The following is a 17,899-nucleotide window of genomic DNA, read 5'->3' on the forward strand; positions in this document are numbered from 1 at the left end:
AAAATAAGTATTATTAGAAATTGAATTAACTAGTCAAAAGAAAATCTAGATAGGTGATATTTTTGCTTGAAGTATTTCTTTTCTAATTTTTATTATTTTCGAAATTTGTATAATTTTTATACTTTAATTTTTCGAATACAATAAATATATTCGCAAGGAAATTTTTAAGTTGCTAATTAATTTAATTTAATTCAACTTAAATTAATATCTTTAATATTTATATTTAAGATTATTACTAAGATGGAAATAATTAATTTTATTTCAAATCACCATCTAAGTATAATTTTATAAATATTATATTAAATTCTTATTTTGAATTTTAATTCTAAATTCGAATTTAATGAATATATTTATTAGAATAATAAAGAAAATACATTTTAAAGAATGAGCTTTATTATTATTATTAAGATATTCGATCTCCATTGTTGGTTTTACAACGCGTTTGTTTTAGTGAGTAATCCTCCCTAATGGAGGAACGTTCATTAGTAATTTCACACCGTTTAATCTCGAAAGATAAGTAGTTCGTAAGTGTTTTATATGGTATAGATCACCCTAATGGTGGCGACCATATTTGACTTGCAAATTGCGAAACAATGGTAGAAGCTCATAAGATAGAATAGCCTTGACTCTCGCCTAAACGGCACAACGCTGGATTCCAATCTTGATCGAATAAAAGGTTGCTAGAATGTTTAACATTTTAGATGAGCTGACAACTCTATTCAATGGATGGTAGCTTTGACTCTCGCGTAAACGGGACACTGATATCAGTTTGTTGAAAAACCTTGGAAATTATTTAGGATTGAATTTTTTAAGTATTTTCTCATATCATTCCTACTTGCTATGTGCTTATAATTTCTGAATTGATTTTGTGTTAAACCATTATTAATTTCTATTTGTTGATTTCTATTATTTTGTAGTATCCTGTATTATCAAAATGAACCCATGTTATCACTGTTGACTGAAAATAAGTTGAATGGATCTAACTTTACAAAGTGGAATGAGAACATTAATATTGCTCTCATAGGAGAAAGTGGCTTGTTTGTTTTAACTGAGCCGTCACCTGAAGTGCCTGGGGACAATGCATCCAAAGCTGTGAAAGAAAAGTATGAGCGTTGGCAGAAAGCAAATGACAAAGCTCTATACTTTATGCTTTCTAGCATGGTTGACACCCTCAAAACTCGGTTTTCTAAAACCGAGAAGGCTGCTGAAGTTATGACGAAGTAAAAGGAGCTATTCGGCAAGGCATCACTTCAGTCACGCTTTGACGCGACCAAGAAGTACATTAATGCACGGATGGAACCTCATCAAAACGTGCGTGACCATGTTCTCCTCATGTCGAATTATTTCCAAGCAGCCCAGGATCATGGTGCTGAAATGGACAGTGCTACTCAAGTAAGCCTTATCTTGAATAGCCCGACTCCAGCATTTCTACCATACACATCAAATTATGTCATGAATAAGAAGGAAATTGACTTTCACGAATTAGTCAATGACCTTCAAACTTATGAAAATTTGATTGGAGGACCCAAGAAGAAAGGGAGTAAACCTCATAATCCTGGGAATGGTAATGGGACGATGAAACCTGAAGCAAATGTTGCCTCTGCTTCGAAACCCAAATCGAAGAAGAAGCTGAAGAACACCAAGAAGCGAACAAAAGCCATGAAGAATAAAAAGGTTGCTCCTTCTGGTGATGCTACACTTAAAGGAAAGTGTTTCTACTGCAATGAGAAAGGTCATTGGAAACCCCAATGTCCTAAACTTCTTGCAAAGAAACAAGGTATTTCTATTTATAAACTTTAAGAGTTTTAGTGAATTTTTATCCAATTGGATTTATGATTCTGGACTAACTTTGTTTATTTGTTTTCTTCTTCTTATAGGCCAAGCTACTTGAACTCAAATGAGTTGGATCAAAAAGCTAGACCAAGGGTGAAATCGTCCAGATGAAGATGAAGCTCTTCAATTTATTTTTGAATTAATTGTTTTAGTTTAAAGACAATTTGGATTTCAAATTTTAGTTAGGGATATTTATCCCTGTTTTTCTCATATTGCTGCAATATATTTTTTATTATTAATAAAGTTTCCTTTAATTTTCGAAATTCAACAATTGCAATTTATGAGATTGAGCTTCATTTAATTTATCTTCATCAACTATTACCACATTATATTTATATGTTTGTATGTGTGAGTGTTTTTATTATTGATGCAAATTCTATAATATTTACAACTCTTCATAGAGTTATATTAAATAAACACTAGATTATTTCTATGTTTATTAATAATTGTTAATTCTAATACAATTATTAAGAATTTGTTTAATAAAATGATCTTTTGATCTGATAGGGGTGGAGAAAAGTTAAGAAAACTATGCAGTTCAACGATCTTTTATATCTAATGAACTCTGGATAGTATTCAACTCCACATAAACTCTATCACACTTAGAGAATAATGATCTTTACAACCTTTAGGGGTGGATCATAATCTCTATATACTTAGGGGTGAAGGTTATCCTCAAGTACCCTATATGTATATTTTAGGGGTGGAGTCTATTCCACAATTTCCTATGTAACACATATTTTCTTTAAACATGGAAGTAATATAATGAGTTAGCTATTATCAATATAAATCCTTGATCTTGATTGTATGTTCCATTTCGTTTTACTATTGTAAGTAAAAGTTTGATACCTATGAAAGTTCTTTGGAAAAGTTTCACACTACCTTAATTGAGTGGGAGAATTTCAAAGTTCTATACCCATCTTCATCAGGTTGATACTTGTGATAGATACTTAAGAACACTACTGAAAAGCAAATCTAACCATTCACATGGATAGGTATAGCTTATCAGAATTATGAGAATAAGATAAAGAACTCTAGTTCAGTCCATTCGAATGACTTGAACCTAGAATTCTTAATCCTCATAAAATTTTATGGTATCTTAATTTTGATTACTTAATCTCTGGCATGTATTTTTCACTTCAAATACTAGTCTGCTATGTTGATGACTTAGTCTTAACTTAAAGTTTCAGACTAATACAAAAGTCACAACTAGGTAACTCTCCAAACAATCAAAGGTTAAAAGTATTATTTAACCAGACATCTGCTATTGAGTGGGAGCTATCTGAGATGTAATCAAATAGGGAACATTAAAAGATATTCAAGAAAGATTTATGAAAGTGATCTATATGTTAAGGAACTGTGTATCAGTTTTCCTGGTATCTCACCAACTCATTTCGAGATTTCATGAGATGGTGCTTACTTTGGGGGTGGAGGAATTATTCTATAATAATTCAAACTCTACCAGAGAAGAATTATAACTCTGTGTATTCAAAAATCCAAGAAAGTTATATCACTAAAGAAAAGTCTACACTGTATTATCTCAATTACATATTTTAAAATATGATAGATATGTCTTCTATTTATTCAGATGTACTTTTAAAACAGTAAGGATTTCAGTATCCCTTGATGAGTAAAGCATATAGTAAAGGATATTTCATAAGTAAATTTATGAACTAGTTTTTAGAAGTTTGGGTTGATTCAAATATACTACACTTGATCTTAAGATCAAGACATCAGATTGACCTATTTGCACAGTTTGTTTTATGTTAGTGCAAGTGGGAGTTTGTTGGGTTTTATGCCCTAAATAAAACTCTTTACAATCTGATTAGTTATCAATATAAGAAATTTAAAGTGATTTATGTTTGCATGAATTTTACATGCTAATGGTTTAATATGTTTATTACATTCACACACACAAAATCAGTTAAATCCAGATCATATGTTTATTCACAATTACAGTATTGTCAACACAGTGGAATGTGATTGTGATCATATGAATCAAAAGACTTGGTCCCTGTTTCATCAGTGTTATTGGATTTACACTAATGTGATAATCAGCAATGATGTATACTTACACTTGGAGTAAGTGTTATGCTCTTTCCAAGACATTAGTAAAGTATACTAGTTTCGAATGTATGGAGTATACGTTGGACTGGACCGATATTGCAACTAAGTTAAGATATTACAAACTTACCGTTATATATATCTTTCCAAGTCAATATCAGTAGTTGATCTTAAGATTAAAAGAATCTAAATCCTGATATGCTTAGGCTCAACTCAGGAGTACTATTCATGTTCTTTGATTTATTAGTTAAGCCTACTTTTAGGTCAGGGTGATACGTATATTTTGGGAACATGATAGTATGATTGAGTGGGAGTGCTGAACATAAATATGGAATCTATAGCTTCTACTGGTGTATAGAAGTCAAGTGATGATTCCCTTCGAGCTTAGCAAATAGAAGTAAATGGATGAGCTCTTGTTTAACTGACTAATTATTAGATTACTAAACACTATTTACATGTAGCTAAGTGTTTTAAGGGGCAAAATACATTGAGGGGTGAGAACGGTAAAGAAATCCCATCTCGATGTAGATCATCTATATAGAGGATCTTTAAATCACAATAAGATTATAACAATGGTTAAATGAGATAGCATATTGATATCGTGAAACATATAATATGCTCTATATAAGTCTGAGAGTGCAATTCTAAGTTCTAAGAGTGGATTCAACGAAGAATTAATAAGTAGGAATTTACTTGGTAAATTTGGTTCACTTATTGGAAGCTCAGCATATAGATCCATGGTCCCCATTCTAGTTGAGAATATTTTGCTTGTAAGACTCATTAATTGATTCGTGATTGATCAATTATAATTCTAAAGTTAGACTATGTCTAATTTTATGAATTTTCACTAAGCAGGGGTGAAATTGTAAAGAAAAGAGATTCTAGGTTTATTTATTTATTAATGGACTTTATATGTCTAGTTAATAATTAAATTAAATGACAATATTATTTAATAATATATTTTAGTTATTAAATAATTAGTTTTGGCATTTAAAAGGTTAGAATTGGAAAATTGGCGTTTTTGAGAAAATAGAGATAAAATTTGTTAAAACCGCAAAATCAAGTGGGGCCCATTAACTACACCATGGCCGGCCACTTATTGTGGGATTTCAAATTAATATTTTCATTATTTTAATGCCAAATAATTCCTAACCTAAATCTAATAGTTGTCTATAAATAGAAAGTGATGGCTCAGTCGAAACACATGCTTTCATTAGTTATCTGACAGAAATTTCTCTCTTCAGAAAAACTGAGCCTTCCCTAGTTTCTATACCTGGCCGAAACCCTCTTCTCTTTTCTCTCTTCATAAATTTCGACCCTAGTGAAAGAGTAAGTGCCCACACACAGCAAGCAGTAACGCAATCATAGATTGGAAGACTATGAAGGATCAAACTTGAAGAAGAAGGACATTCGGGCTCAGATCTTGATTATACTCTGCTACAGAAAGGATACAAGGGTTAGAGATCTGAGTGGAAGGAGACATTAATTCCGCTGCATCAATGTAAGGTTTTCTTAACTTTATATGTGTTTAATTTATCGTTTTAGAAAGTTCATATTTAGGGTGTTTAAACAACATACTTGTGAGTAGATCTAAGATCCTGGTAAAATAAATTCCATCATTACCTTCCAAGTCTGCCCCAATGCTATCACCTGTGTTAGACCCTTTGGCCAAAAATAAAGGCATTTCTGGTGCCCCTGCTAGTGATTTTTCACATAACCTGCCTGCAATGTCAAAGCAACAATTCTTCCATATTCTTGAAATGCATGAAACAACACATGTTAGTGCCACCTCTTCCAACAAAGACAACAAAGGAGCCATCAGTAACTCAACATTAAACACCACATATCCATCTTCTCCAAATGAAAGTGATCTTTCTGATCTGTACATGCCAATGGCTGGTCAACAAGCAGGGGTCATAGCAACATATCCTCCTGAAGCAATGCACACTAATACTTTCAATATACCTGCTGCTACAATCCCTCAGCCTACTGATTACCCACTAATGACACATTCCACAATCTGTATGTTGTCTATTGGTGCTGATTGTGATAAAGAAAACAACTCCCCAAATCGGATGGGCAAGAGACTTCCTGAAAAAATGTCATTGCAAAAGGCACTAAAGCGATGTAGGGGACCCAAACCTACCCTCTCAACTTTAGAGTTGTCAACTGATGATGAGATGAACCAAAATGTTTCTGAAATTATAGTTGATCCAACTGGTACTATTGACCAACGTGCGGTGGCTGTCCTTCAGCCCCGCAACCTGCCATGAAAATAGTTAGCTGGAATGCTCGTGGATTGGGGAATCCTAGCACATTCTGACAACTTCGTTTGCTTGTCAAAGAGAAAACTCCTCATGTTTTATTTATTATGGAAACTAAATTAGCTTGTAATGCAGTTGCTCGTTTTCGTCAATCTTTAAATTTCAATAATGGACTTGAAGTCCCTAGGGTAGGTTTAAGTGGGGGTCTTCTCTTATTATGGAAAGACAATGTTGATGTAACACTTCTTAATTTTAATGCAAATCTCTTTGATTGTTACGTGAAGTGTGATAATGGGCCATCTTGGCACTTCTCCGCTTTCTATGGCGCACCTGAAATTCAAAATAGAATCCACACTTGGAAACTACTTGAAAGATGTAAGGATGTTGCACCTTTAATGCCTTGGTTAGTGATTGGTGACTTTAATGAAATTCTATCTAACCAAAACAAGCTTGGTGGAGCCTTACGAAGTGAAGCAAAAATGGATAACTTCCGAAATGTGTTGGATATTTGTTACCTTTATGAGCAGCCATTTGAAGGGGATCCATACACTTGGATCAAGGGACGTCACAATGTTAATGCTACAAAGGAAAGACTTGATTGGTGCTTTGTAAATGATCAATGGAAAAGCAATTTTGAACCTATTACAACTCATCACCTTGACTATTTCAAGTCTGACCATAGAGCAATTTCTGTCACGGTTGTTCCTTTGGTTGGCCAACATCATAGCACTCAAAGACACTCAAGGTTTAGGTTCGAGAAGCTCTGGTTATCTGATCCAGCTGCTGCTGAAATCATCCACCACGAATGGAAAAAAATCTGGCAGGCTCTTCTATTGACAATTTCTGCAAGAACATCGAAGCATGTTCAAACTCATTACAACGTTGGCATAACCACAAGTATGGGAACATGAAAAAAAAAAAGATTAAAAAGGCACATAAGGAAGTGGAGGATCTCAACAACCAAAATGTAAGAACTTCAAACTCCATGACTTTGCTGAAAAAAATGGAAGACACATTGGAAGAATTATTAACGCAGGAGGAAGTTTATTGGCAAGAAAGGTCCAGGGTCAATTGGCTTCAAAGTGGAGATGAGAATACAAAATTTTTTCATGCCTATGCCTCATCCAGGAAGTCGAATAACACAATCAAAACGTTGCAAAATTATGCAGGTGTAGCAATAGGCTCGAAGAATGAATTGACAGAAATTATTTACTCTTTTTTGGAGGACCTGTTCACGGCATCAGGTACTGATGCTTCTGCATTAAACCAGGTTACACAGTCGGTTCCCACCACTGTAACAGATGAAATGAATCAGCTCCTCCTAAGGCCCTTTACGGATAAGGAAGTTTTGGATACTCTTCATTCTATGAGTCCAGATAAAAGCCCAGGAAGTGATGGAATGTCAGCCATGTTTTATCAAAACTACTAGGAACATGTTGGTTCAGATGTGACAAAAGTTGTTTTAGGAGTGTTAAACGAAGGCCATGACATGAGCAACTTAAACAAGTCAATCATAACTCTCATCCCAAAAGTGAAGAAGCCAAAAGCTATGGGGGATTACAGACCAATCAGCCTTTGTAATGTTATTTACAAACTGATTTCTAAAGTGTTAGTTATGCGCTTCAAGGATGTATTGCCTTCAGTCATATCGGAAACTCAAAGCACTTTTCTTCCAAATCGCCTTATCATCGACAACATACTGGTTGCTTTTGAGCTTGTACATCATCTCAAACACAAGACACAAGGTAATAAGGGATACTCAACACTAAAACTAGACATGAATAAGGCATTTGACAGAGTTGAATGGGATTACTTATCCGCTATCATGGAAAAAATGGGGTTTGCACATCAATGGATCTCTCTCATAATGCGGTGTCTATCTTCCAATAGTTTCTCCTTTCAAATAAATGGAGAGATTGTAGGGAATGTGTGGCCAACTAGAGGTCTTCGCTAGGGAGATCCTTTGTCTCCTTACCTATTCTTAATTTGTTTTGAAGGGCTTTCAAGGCTACTACACCAAGAGGAACAAAGGGGTAACTTGTTAGGATTAAAGCTCACAAGGCGTGCCCCGTCGGTCTCTCATTTACTATTTGCTGATGATAGTCTCTTATTTTGTCAAGCAAATAATAGCTCAGCCTTGGCAATCAAAAGAGTACATCTGGCCAGTTTCTTAATACTCACAAATCGATCATGTCATTCTCTCCGAACAATTCAAATGATGCAAATGATTTCTTTAACCAAACTTTGGGAATGCCGATAAGTGAGTGTCATGAAACATACCTTGGTCTCCCTGCCTACTCCTCTCATAACAAGCAAGAATTGTTCAGTAATGTCAAGGAAAGAATTTGGAAACTCCTTCATGCTTGGAATGAAAAACTCTTTTCCATAGGAGGTAAAGAAGTTCTTTTAAAAGCGGTGGTTCAGTCTATCCCTACATATGCTATGAGTTGTTTCAGATTGCCTGTTGGGTTTTCTAACCAAATAGAATCCATGATGGCTAATTTCGGGTGGGGTACAAACAAAGATGGTTCAAAGATTCACTGGAAAAGATGGAAATTCCTATGCAAATCAAAGTTTGAGGGTGGAATGGGTTTTCGTTCATTTGTCGTTTTCAATCAAGCTATGCTAGCGAAACAGGCATGGAGATTATTTGAAAATCCAGACTCCCTACTAGGCCGACTCTTGAAGCATAAGTACTTCTCATGAAACTCCTTCCTTGAAGCACAGCTTGGACATTCTCCTTCATTAACTTGGCAAGGAATTCATTAGGGTAGAGAATTGCTACTAAAGGGAATGGGATTTAAAATTGGTAATTGTTATCAAGTTAGAAGTGGGTTAGATCCTTGGATTCCGGGACATGACGAGTTCAAACCAATTAGCGATACCGGGCCACCATCCTTTCCGGTCTCCACTTTTATTCTTGACACTATGGAATGGAATTTACCTCTTCTTCAGGATAGTTTTGCTCAAATTGACATAGATCGTATTGTCACAATTCCCTTTAGCTTTTACCAATCACAAGATCGGCTAATTTGGCACCACAACACGACTGAGGTATATACAGTGAAGACGGGCTTTCATCTTGCAAACTCTATCTCTGAGAAGAATCAGGAATCATCTTCTGATGATTTCAAAAGCTGGTGGAAATTTTTTTGGGCTTTACAGCTACCTCCAAAAGTGAAAATCTTTGCTTGAAAAGTCATTCAACATTCTTTGCCTGTAGCCTCGGCTTTGCATAAAAGGAAAATCATTGACTCTACGTCATGTTTGAGGTGTAAGAATGCTTGGGAATCGATTGGACATGCATTGTTCTCGTGTAAATTTGCCAAATCAGTTTGAAAAAAGACCCATTTTACAATTGATTATCAACACGCTCATGGTATGTTAAATGGGGACTACCTAATACACTTGGCACAAACAATGCATAAAGCTGAAGTAGAACTCTTAATATGTGTGTTATGGTGTAACTAGAATGATAGGAATAAAGTCCTACATGGTGGCTCACAACGTGACCCATCTTCTCTAGTAGCATATGCATTCAGCTACTTGGAAAACTACCGTTCTGCCAAGGTCAACAGCTGCAAAAATTAGCAACAGAGTTCAACTGCATCAGGACTGTCCCAGAATCACAGTGCACATCAGCCAAGATTTTCACACCAGCAGAGAGGACATTTTGGTAATGTTGATTCTCATAACCCCTGCCGGATGAATGCCCGCCAACACCAGCAATGTTTGGACACTCATACAAGGGCTGCACATCATGTAAACCAGCTTGAGAATCACTCTTCGTGGCAAGCTGCACACCAGCAATCGCATCCCTCCACATCAGTAAATAACCAATATGGCACATCATCCATATTAGGAATGAGATAGCTTGGATGCCACCTGAAGGTAATCTCTTTAAAATGAATATCGATGTTGCTACTAATTTTCAAGACAAGAAATTAGGAATTGGAGCAGTAGTGCGCAACTACAAAGGATAAGTAATTGCTGGGTTTTCTAAACCAGCTCAAGGTTGTTTCAGAAGCGATGAAATGGAGGTTAAGGCGCTTTTTCACAGTCTTAATTGGGCTACTCAACATCAATTGTCAATTGCACATGTGGAAACTGATGCCCAAAGAATCTCTTCTGCTTTAAATTCTTCTCATAGGGATTTATCTTGTTTTTTTGATCTTATTGATGATGCTCATTGTCTTTTATCCTTTTTTCCTGGAGTTACTGTTACTCATGCTCGTAGGCAAGCTAATCAGGCTGCCCATGGCTTAGCAAAGTACGCTCTAGAGTTGGATGAAGATGTATCTTGGATAGGAGAAATACCTTATCCTATTTTCTCTATTATTATAAATGACTTTCAATTATAATAATATGAAAAAATTTTCAAAAAAAAAAAAAGTACACTGTACACATATTATACAACATATACAATACTATCATTTTAGAAAAAAAAAAATAAAATACTATTACATTAAATTAATTTAAAAATAAAAATTAAAATACACGTTAATGTGCATTTAATTTTAACTATATTTTTGATAAAAAGAAAAACTTTTGGATCAAATTTTTATTTTAATTTTTTTATTTTTACACTTCAAAATATATATTTTTTTATTATTTTTACGGAATTCCAGATAAAAATCTCTACATTAATTAACCGAACAACCTAAATCACAAAAATTAAAAAAAAATAATATATAGAGTAATTCTATTATTTTTACAATAATAAATTTAAATCAATTAATTTATTTAATAGAATTTGTTACATTGTAAACGTACAACCTTTTTTTTTTTCTTTTTTCTGTTTTTATATTGGAAAGACCTTATTAAATCTCTTTTTTCTTTCCTTCCAAGAGAGGATCAACATAAAATCATATACTGTTTTTATAATAGAATTTATTTTGATAAGATTTTTTGGGTGTAGAAAAAAAAGGAAAAAAAGAAAAAGATTAGGTAAAAATTAGAAGCCCAAACTAAATAAGCCCAGATAGGCAGATCTAAATGTGTGTGGAGAGGCAGTAAACGCCTTCTCTTCCCTATTAAAACCAATTCAAAAAGTCTTCTCTTTACCTTACCAAATTCCTAATCTGTCTCCACTCTCCTTCTCCGCCATCCTAAATCCCGATCCCCCATTTCTATACATAAACAAAGAAAAACCCCAATTCATTCAGATCTAAATCTAGGGTTAGGGTTAGGGGCAAGCAATCGAGCCAGCGAAAATGGGGAGAGGCGGAGCTTTGTCCGAGAGCGTTGTGAAGAAGGTGCTTCTCTCCTACGCCTATGTAGGGATCTGGATCTTCCTCAGTTTCACCGTTATCGTCTACAATAAGTACATCTTGGACCGTAAGATGTACAATTGGCCATTTCCCATCTCTCTAACCATGATCCACATGGCTTTCTGCTCCTCCATAGCTTACCTCCTTGTCCGCGTCTTCAAGCTCGTCGAGCCAGTTTCAATGTCCAGGGAGCTGTATATTCAGTCAGTCGTACCAATTGGTCTTCTCTATTCCCTTTCTCTTTGGTTTTCTAATTCTGCTTATATTTTCCTATCTGTTTCGTTTATTCAAATGCTTAAGGCTCTTATGCCTGTTGCTGTTTACTCCATTGGGGTTTTGTTTAAGAAAGACGCTTTCAAATCAGAAACTATGTTGAACATGGTTTCGATCTCAATCGGAGTCGCCATTGCCGCTTACGGCGAGGCAAAATTCGATACATGGGGGGTTATGTTGCAGCTTTTGGCTGTTGCTTTTGAGGCCACCCGATTGGTTTTAATTCAGATTTTGTTGAATGCTAAAGGAATTAGTTTGAACCCCATTACATCGCTTTACTATGTCGCCCCTTGTTGCTTTGTGTTCCTTTGTATTCCTTGGGTGGTCGTCGAATACCCATTGTTGAGAGACACATCCAGTTTTCATTTGGATTTTGCCATTTTCGGGACGAATTCACTATGCGCTTTTGCCCTGAATCTCGCTGTGTTTTTGCTTGTTGGAAAGACTTCTGCTTTGACCATGAATGTTGCTGGAGTTGTGAAAGATTGGCTCTTGATTGCATTCTCTTGGTCTGTGATTAAGGATACTGTGACACCCATCAATTTGATTGGGTATGGATTAGCTTTCTTGGGCGTTGCATATTACAACCATTCCAAGTTGCAGGGTCTTAAAGCAGCAGAGGCTCAGAAGAAACTTCAGCAGGCTGATGAGGAAGCTGGGAGATTGCTTGAGGAGAGAGAAGCTGATGTCAGTGGAAGAAAGAACGAAGCCCAGAATTGATCTAATTGAAATAAAAGGTTTAGATAGAAGATAATCTACGGATGAGATAAGGGGAATCTTCCTTTGGATCTTGGCATTTACCGTCTTGATTTCCAGGTTCTCCTTCGAATATGTGGTCTTAGGTATTTATCATATGTATTTTTTTTTTCATTTTTGTTCTATCGTTTCATTGTTAAATTTAGATGTGGTGACTCCTCCTATGTTCCGAAGTTGATTTGTGTCGCTCGTAGTGTCCATTTATCTTTGGGAACAAACCTTGAATACTTGACTAGCAACGTCATCATCATAATAGAGTACGATTGCATATGTACTTCTGCCGATTATATTTTATATCGATTTCGCTTCATTATATGAGTGGTTTGTTGTCTTGTACATTCAATTTTAGGCTGAGACTATGCTTTTGTTGGTGTTTTTTTTTTCACTTGATTTTGTGTTCCAAAGCCTCGAAATTGCCAGTCGATTTTATTGAAGATATAGTTGGGTTTATTTTTTGTGAGCATGAGATTTGGAGTTCGAACTTTTATCCAGGTCAACTCCTGTTTATTAAATAAAAGGCAATGTGAAGCTCCCATTAATGTTCTTGGACTAGACTTTTGTTTAACTATTTCAAATTTCCATTGCATTTCACCATGTTTCTATGTAACATTTTCCATTTTTCCCCTCATCCAAAATAAATGCTGCTCTGTTAAATTCGTGGGGTTAAAATATTCACTTGTTTTCTTGCATTTCTCCAAACAAAACGTAAACGTTACTTCGAGAGCCTCGTGAGTCGTGAGTTTTCTTCTTTTGACACGCCCGTTCATGTTCGGCCTTTGGGCGACCGCGCACACACCGACACTCGAGAAACCTAATGTTATATTGGTTTTCATTTATCCTTCTCGAACAAAAATTAATTTACATATTGGAGTTTAGATAAACAAAATAAACCATGACTATATAACCTGCTATATTGTCGTTTAATCTAATCTTCGTAATCATGGGCCAAGTCCACCATTTCGGCCTTACTTGTATCACCTATTAGTAATTTGTTTGTTGCTACGCTATATGCCATAAATCGGTGTCAAGAGGTGACACGTTTCTTTCATGCCCCCACTCTGTTTTTGTTATATAGTTATTTTTTCTTTTGCTCAATATTATATAGTAATATTATATAGGTCCTGTTCTGTGAGATATCCAACACTCTTTTTTTTTTTGGGAAGGAGAGATATCAATTCTTTGAAATGGTATTTCTATACGCTTTTTTTTTTTTTTTGACTTTATTATGACAAAAGAGAAAATATTACGTTTAAATAATGCAATAATAATATGATACCTATTTTTTTCCGGCAAAAACTCAAAATGTTAAAATATTACATCTACACTAGTCAAGTAATTTTTATAAAGTTAATTAAAATAGATTTTAATGGGATGGGTTCAATAGACAAGATTTTCTATACTATTTGAATGGCAGATTAAAAAAAATGATCTTAATCTTCTCTTCCCCTCTCCCACAGCCGCCCATTGCCCACCTACATTTGCCGTTGTACATTTACATTGGAAACATCATCTTAAAGTCATTAGTGTGGAAAAGTTTTTACTTTCATTTTGGGTACAAAATTTAGGGTGAAATATTAGGGTTTATGTTCATTAGTTATATGGTATTATAATTTGTTGCTCTTAGTTAAATATAATTGAAGAAAATGTACTGAGTAGCTTAAAATATATAATATATTATGAGCCACATTGATAATTTTGATGGAGAAATTTTGAGGGTGATGGTGAGTTTGATTGAGTAGAGATTATTATTTTTTTTTCTTAATTTTTAAAATTTAATTTTTAAGAATACAAATGCTAAGTGCCACCTAATTAAGTCTATCAAAAAACTAGCTCTCTATCTGCAATGTTGAACAAGATAATAGCAAATGGAGAAGGAATTAACAAGAAAAACACAAGTCTTGTTGTGGTAGATGATCATGATGAGTAAAGTAACACTCAGTGATTGTTATTTTTTTCTTTAAATAATATGAGTGGATTTTAAATTCTCTCTGTACAGTAGAGTATCCATACTAATTATCATTTCTTTTGCTGACCCTTTTGTGGTCTAGGGTTTTTTGGTGACCCTGTATCTTTTGTATATGGCATTGTTTATTTTGCTTGCTTTGAGTGTTTGTGGTTCTGCTTCTTTTCTCTCTGCCAAGTTTGCTATTTGAGAGAGTTTTGTGGCTAGTGGGTGTTCTTGGCTTTAGCTTGATGGCTGCTAAAGGAAAAGAAGAAGTGTTGAATACCAGAGTGAAGGAGTTATCCATTTCTTTGGAAGAAAATGCAGAGCTGGGGTAAGATGTGATTGAACGTTCAGTAGTGGTTAGGTTGGTTTCTAAGAAATGCATTTCCTGGGTCTGCTTAGGTCAGTGCTAGCCAGAAAATGGAGACTGGCCACGGGGTGGAAGCTGGAAAAGGTGGCTGTTAATACCTTCATTATTCGTTTTTCGAAGAGGCATGAGGCGGAACTTGCAGTACAGAATGCACCTTGGAGAATATGCGATGGATTTATGATCTTCAAGCCAATGCTAGAAGAGGGCGGTGAAGATCGATGGATTTCTCTATTACTCAGATGTGAGTAATAATCTTTGATCTCCCTCCTCAATTTTGGAGGATTGGCAAGGCTACTAGCATTGATCGTATGTGGAAAAATAGATTCTCTTCCAATGAGTGTATTCGATTCAGAGTAAATGTGTAAATGAAGAATCCTTTGCTTGTTGGATTGTTCCTTCTTATGGAGGAAGGGGCACTACAAGAAAAGCCACTTTTAATGCGCCGGCAAAAGTACCCTAACTGCGCCGGTAAAGCTTTGCCGGCGCACAACTACGCCGGCAAAGCTTATCTGGGAAGCTTGGTCGGTAAAGGAGTTTTTACCGGCGCGTAGAGTAACTGCGCCGGTAAAACTTGCTTTTACTGGCGAGAAATCACGCCGGTGAAAAGTAAGCGTCAGTGTTAAAAAATGCCCTTATCCGCTATGAACCTGATTTGGTAAGCTATTGCGCCGGCAAAACTATTGGCGCCAACAGTCAGATTGGCGCCAATAGTTTTTCCGGCGCACTACATGCCCCGGTAAGACTATTGGCGCCAATCTGTCTGTTGGCGCCAATAGTTTTTGCCACTTTTTACCGGCGCACTATTGCGCCGACAAAAAAAAATTTAATTAATTATAATATTAATTAATTAAATATAATTAATTAAATTTTTTTAAAATAATTATAATATTCTATTAACAAAAAAAACCAACATAATTTACATTAAAAGATAAACGAACATTAATTATATTATGTTCTACTAAAATCAGTATATAAACAAAATGTTAAATGTTCGAACCGGATAATAAAAAAAGTACAGTTCTATAGGCGGGTAATGTCGTCATCGTTGTTTCTCTGAGTCTCGGGAGGCTGCGATGACGATCCAGCACCAGCAGCAGCCGACGATCCAGCACCAGCAGCAGCCGACGATCCAGCACCAGGAGTGGGTAATGGTGGAAGATCCATGGGAGGCAAGTTGAAACTCGGCACAGCTCGAGAAAGATACTCCAACTGATCTTGGAATCGTCTGAGGTAGAGTTGTTGTGTCTCATACTGCTGCCTCATATGTTGAGTTGTCTGCTCCGCTTCCTCCACTTTTTTCTGTAAACCCTCGTACTGTTCCATTGTAACAGTCGGTTGGGCTGAAGGATGCGTGGCAGGTGCTCTTTTGGCCTCAACTCCCTTCAGTCTGGGGAGATGGCCAAAGCCTCTAAGATGCCGAGATCGTTCCCCGAGTACTTGCGTCATAACAGGTAAGTCTCGGGGGTACTGTGTAGGATCGACAGCAGGCTCTTCAGGCTCATCTTCAGTGGGCGCTGGTTGAGTTGCCGCTATTTCAACCATTTGCTCCTAAAACAATTAAACAAATAAGTTAAATGGTTAATTTTAACACAAAATAAATTGAAAGAAATAAATAAAAATTGAATTAAAACGTAAACTTACGTAAGCTTGTTGCGCGAACTCGTTGCGCCAATCGTTGCCTTTATGGTGAAACTTTTGAAAAGTTTCTACCCCAGTTGGCAGTTCTCCTGTGTCGGGGTTAGCCTATTTTCAAGAGAAAATATATTAGTATTGTTATTTTACAAGAAAAATTTAAATGAATGATAGTTAAATATAAACTTACCCCTTCGACAACATGTGAAACAATAGGCTTGGAGCCCCAGCCTCCTAAAAATTTCATCGACTTTCTTTATTTTTCGCTGCTCTCGCCTGAAATTAATAATTTTTCTAACAATTAATTATTTATTATTGACTATATAAATTAAACATTACCAAAATTTGAAATTTTAAAAAATGTACCTTTTGTTTGTCTGTGCTCCAATAAGCGATGCAGTCGCTCCACACCTCTTGAGATACTCCCTCAGGAGGTGACATGTCGGCCCTCTCCTGTCCAAGCTCCTCAATGTTTTGTATCCACTTTTTCTTGCAGTCTGCCCTCCAGTCACGTAAACCCTTTGACATCTCGTACTCACCGTAGTCTACGAATGTAGGGTTATCTCGTGGGAGGACAAACTTGGTCTGCAAAAAGTTACACATTAATACATTAATTAAAATTTAATAAGAGTATAGTAATTTAGAAATTAAAAAAATTATTAAGACATACCTCAAGTCTATCCCAGAGTGCATTGATGTCAGCTCTACTGACATCTTCCCATTTGAATTTATTGATGGGGATAGACATCCGAGTCATCTATTTCGCCATATTGTTGAATTTTTTTCCGTTTTTGCCTACGGGGGTGCCAGTCTCTACATGCACCTCAATCTGTAACTTGGCAGATTGTGTTTTGGAGAGCTCCTCCTCAATATTCTTGCCCTTGTATTTACCTCTAACCCCTTTCTTTTTCGAACTGCTGCCACCGGGTGTAGACATACTACATATACAACACATATTGTTTATTTAAAATAAATTAACATATTGCAAACATATTAAAGAAGAAGGGTTGTAATTTTTATTTTATTTAAAACACTATTTCAATTACAATTCATCATCCTCATCATCAGTTACATATACAACATTATCATCACTGTCACTCTCTAATTGTAAGGAGTTGCTGTCTTCGGTATTTAGACCCTCGTTGTCATCATCGACAATGAAATCATCTAATTATTAAGGCTGTGAATTGACACGATCGATGTTTGCAACTTCAGTTGGGTCGACATCATGGCGAACATAGTCAACATCATCCAACTGTGGAAGTTGAACAACGAACTCGGTTTCAGCTGAATTATTTTCCTGTACAAAGGGTGTCTCCCCATCCGTGTCCGGAAAGTCCCAAACATTGCGCGGTATGTACTCATTTACAATCAGCCAATCTTTACCGTTCTTTAAATCAGGAATATAGTAGATCAGTTTTGCTTGAGATGCAAGTATGAACGGTTCATTTTGGTACCACTGTCGGTTGACGTAGATGCTAGTGATAACACC

At 35.8% G+C, this 17,899-nt stretch overlaps 2 protein-coding genes across 2 annotated transcripts; both read left to right on the forward strand.

Moving 5' to 3' along the window:
- Positions 1–8,351: 8,351 nt before the first annotated feature.
- On the forward strand, positions 8,352–8,867 carry LOC133039186 (uncharacterized mitochondrial protein AtMg00310-like). The gene has a single exon (XM_061118020.1). The coding sequence runs from the start codon at positions 8,352–8,354 to the stop codon at positions 8,865–8,867; it is 516 nt and encodes a 171-aa protein (XP_060974003.1).
- Positions 8,868–10,725: 1,858 nt separating this feature from the next.
- Positions 10,726–12,775, forward strand: LOC133038806 (probable sugar phosphate/phosphate translocator At5g25400). Its single transcript, XM_061117137.1, has one exon. It carries the CDS (start codon positions 11,375–11,377, stop codon positions 12,422–12,424), a length of 1,050 nt encoding a protein of 349 aa, XP_060973120.1. The 5' UTR covers positions 10,726–11,374; the 3' UTR covers positions 12,425–12,775.
- Positions 12,776–17,899: the final 5,124 nt, after the last annotated feature.

This window comes from Cannabis sativa, chromosome 6, assembly GCF_029168945.1.
Source record: "Cannabis sativa cultivar Pink pepper isolate KNU-18-1 chromosome 6, ASM2916894v1, whole genome shotgun sequence".
Taxonomy (NCBI): Eukaryota; Viridiplantae; Streptophyta; class Magnoliopsida; order Rosales; family Cannabaceae; genus Cannabis; species Cannabis sativa.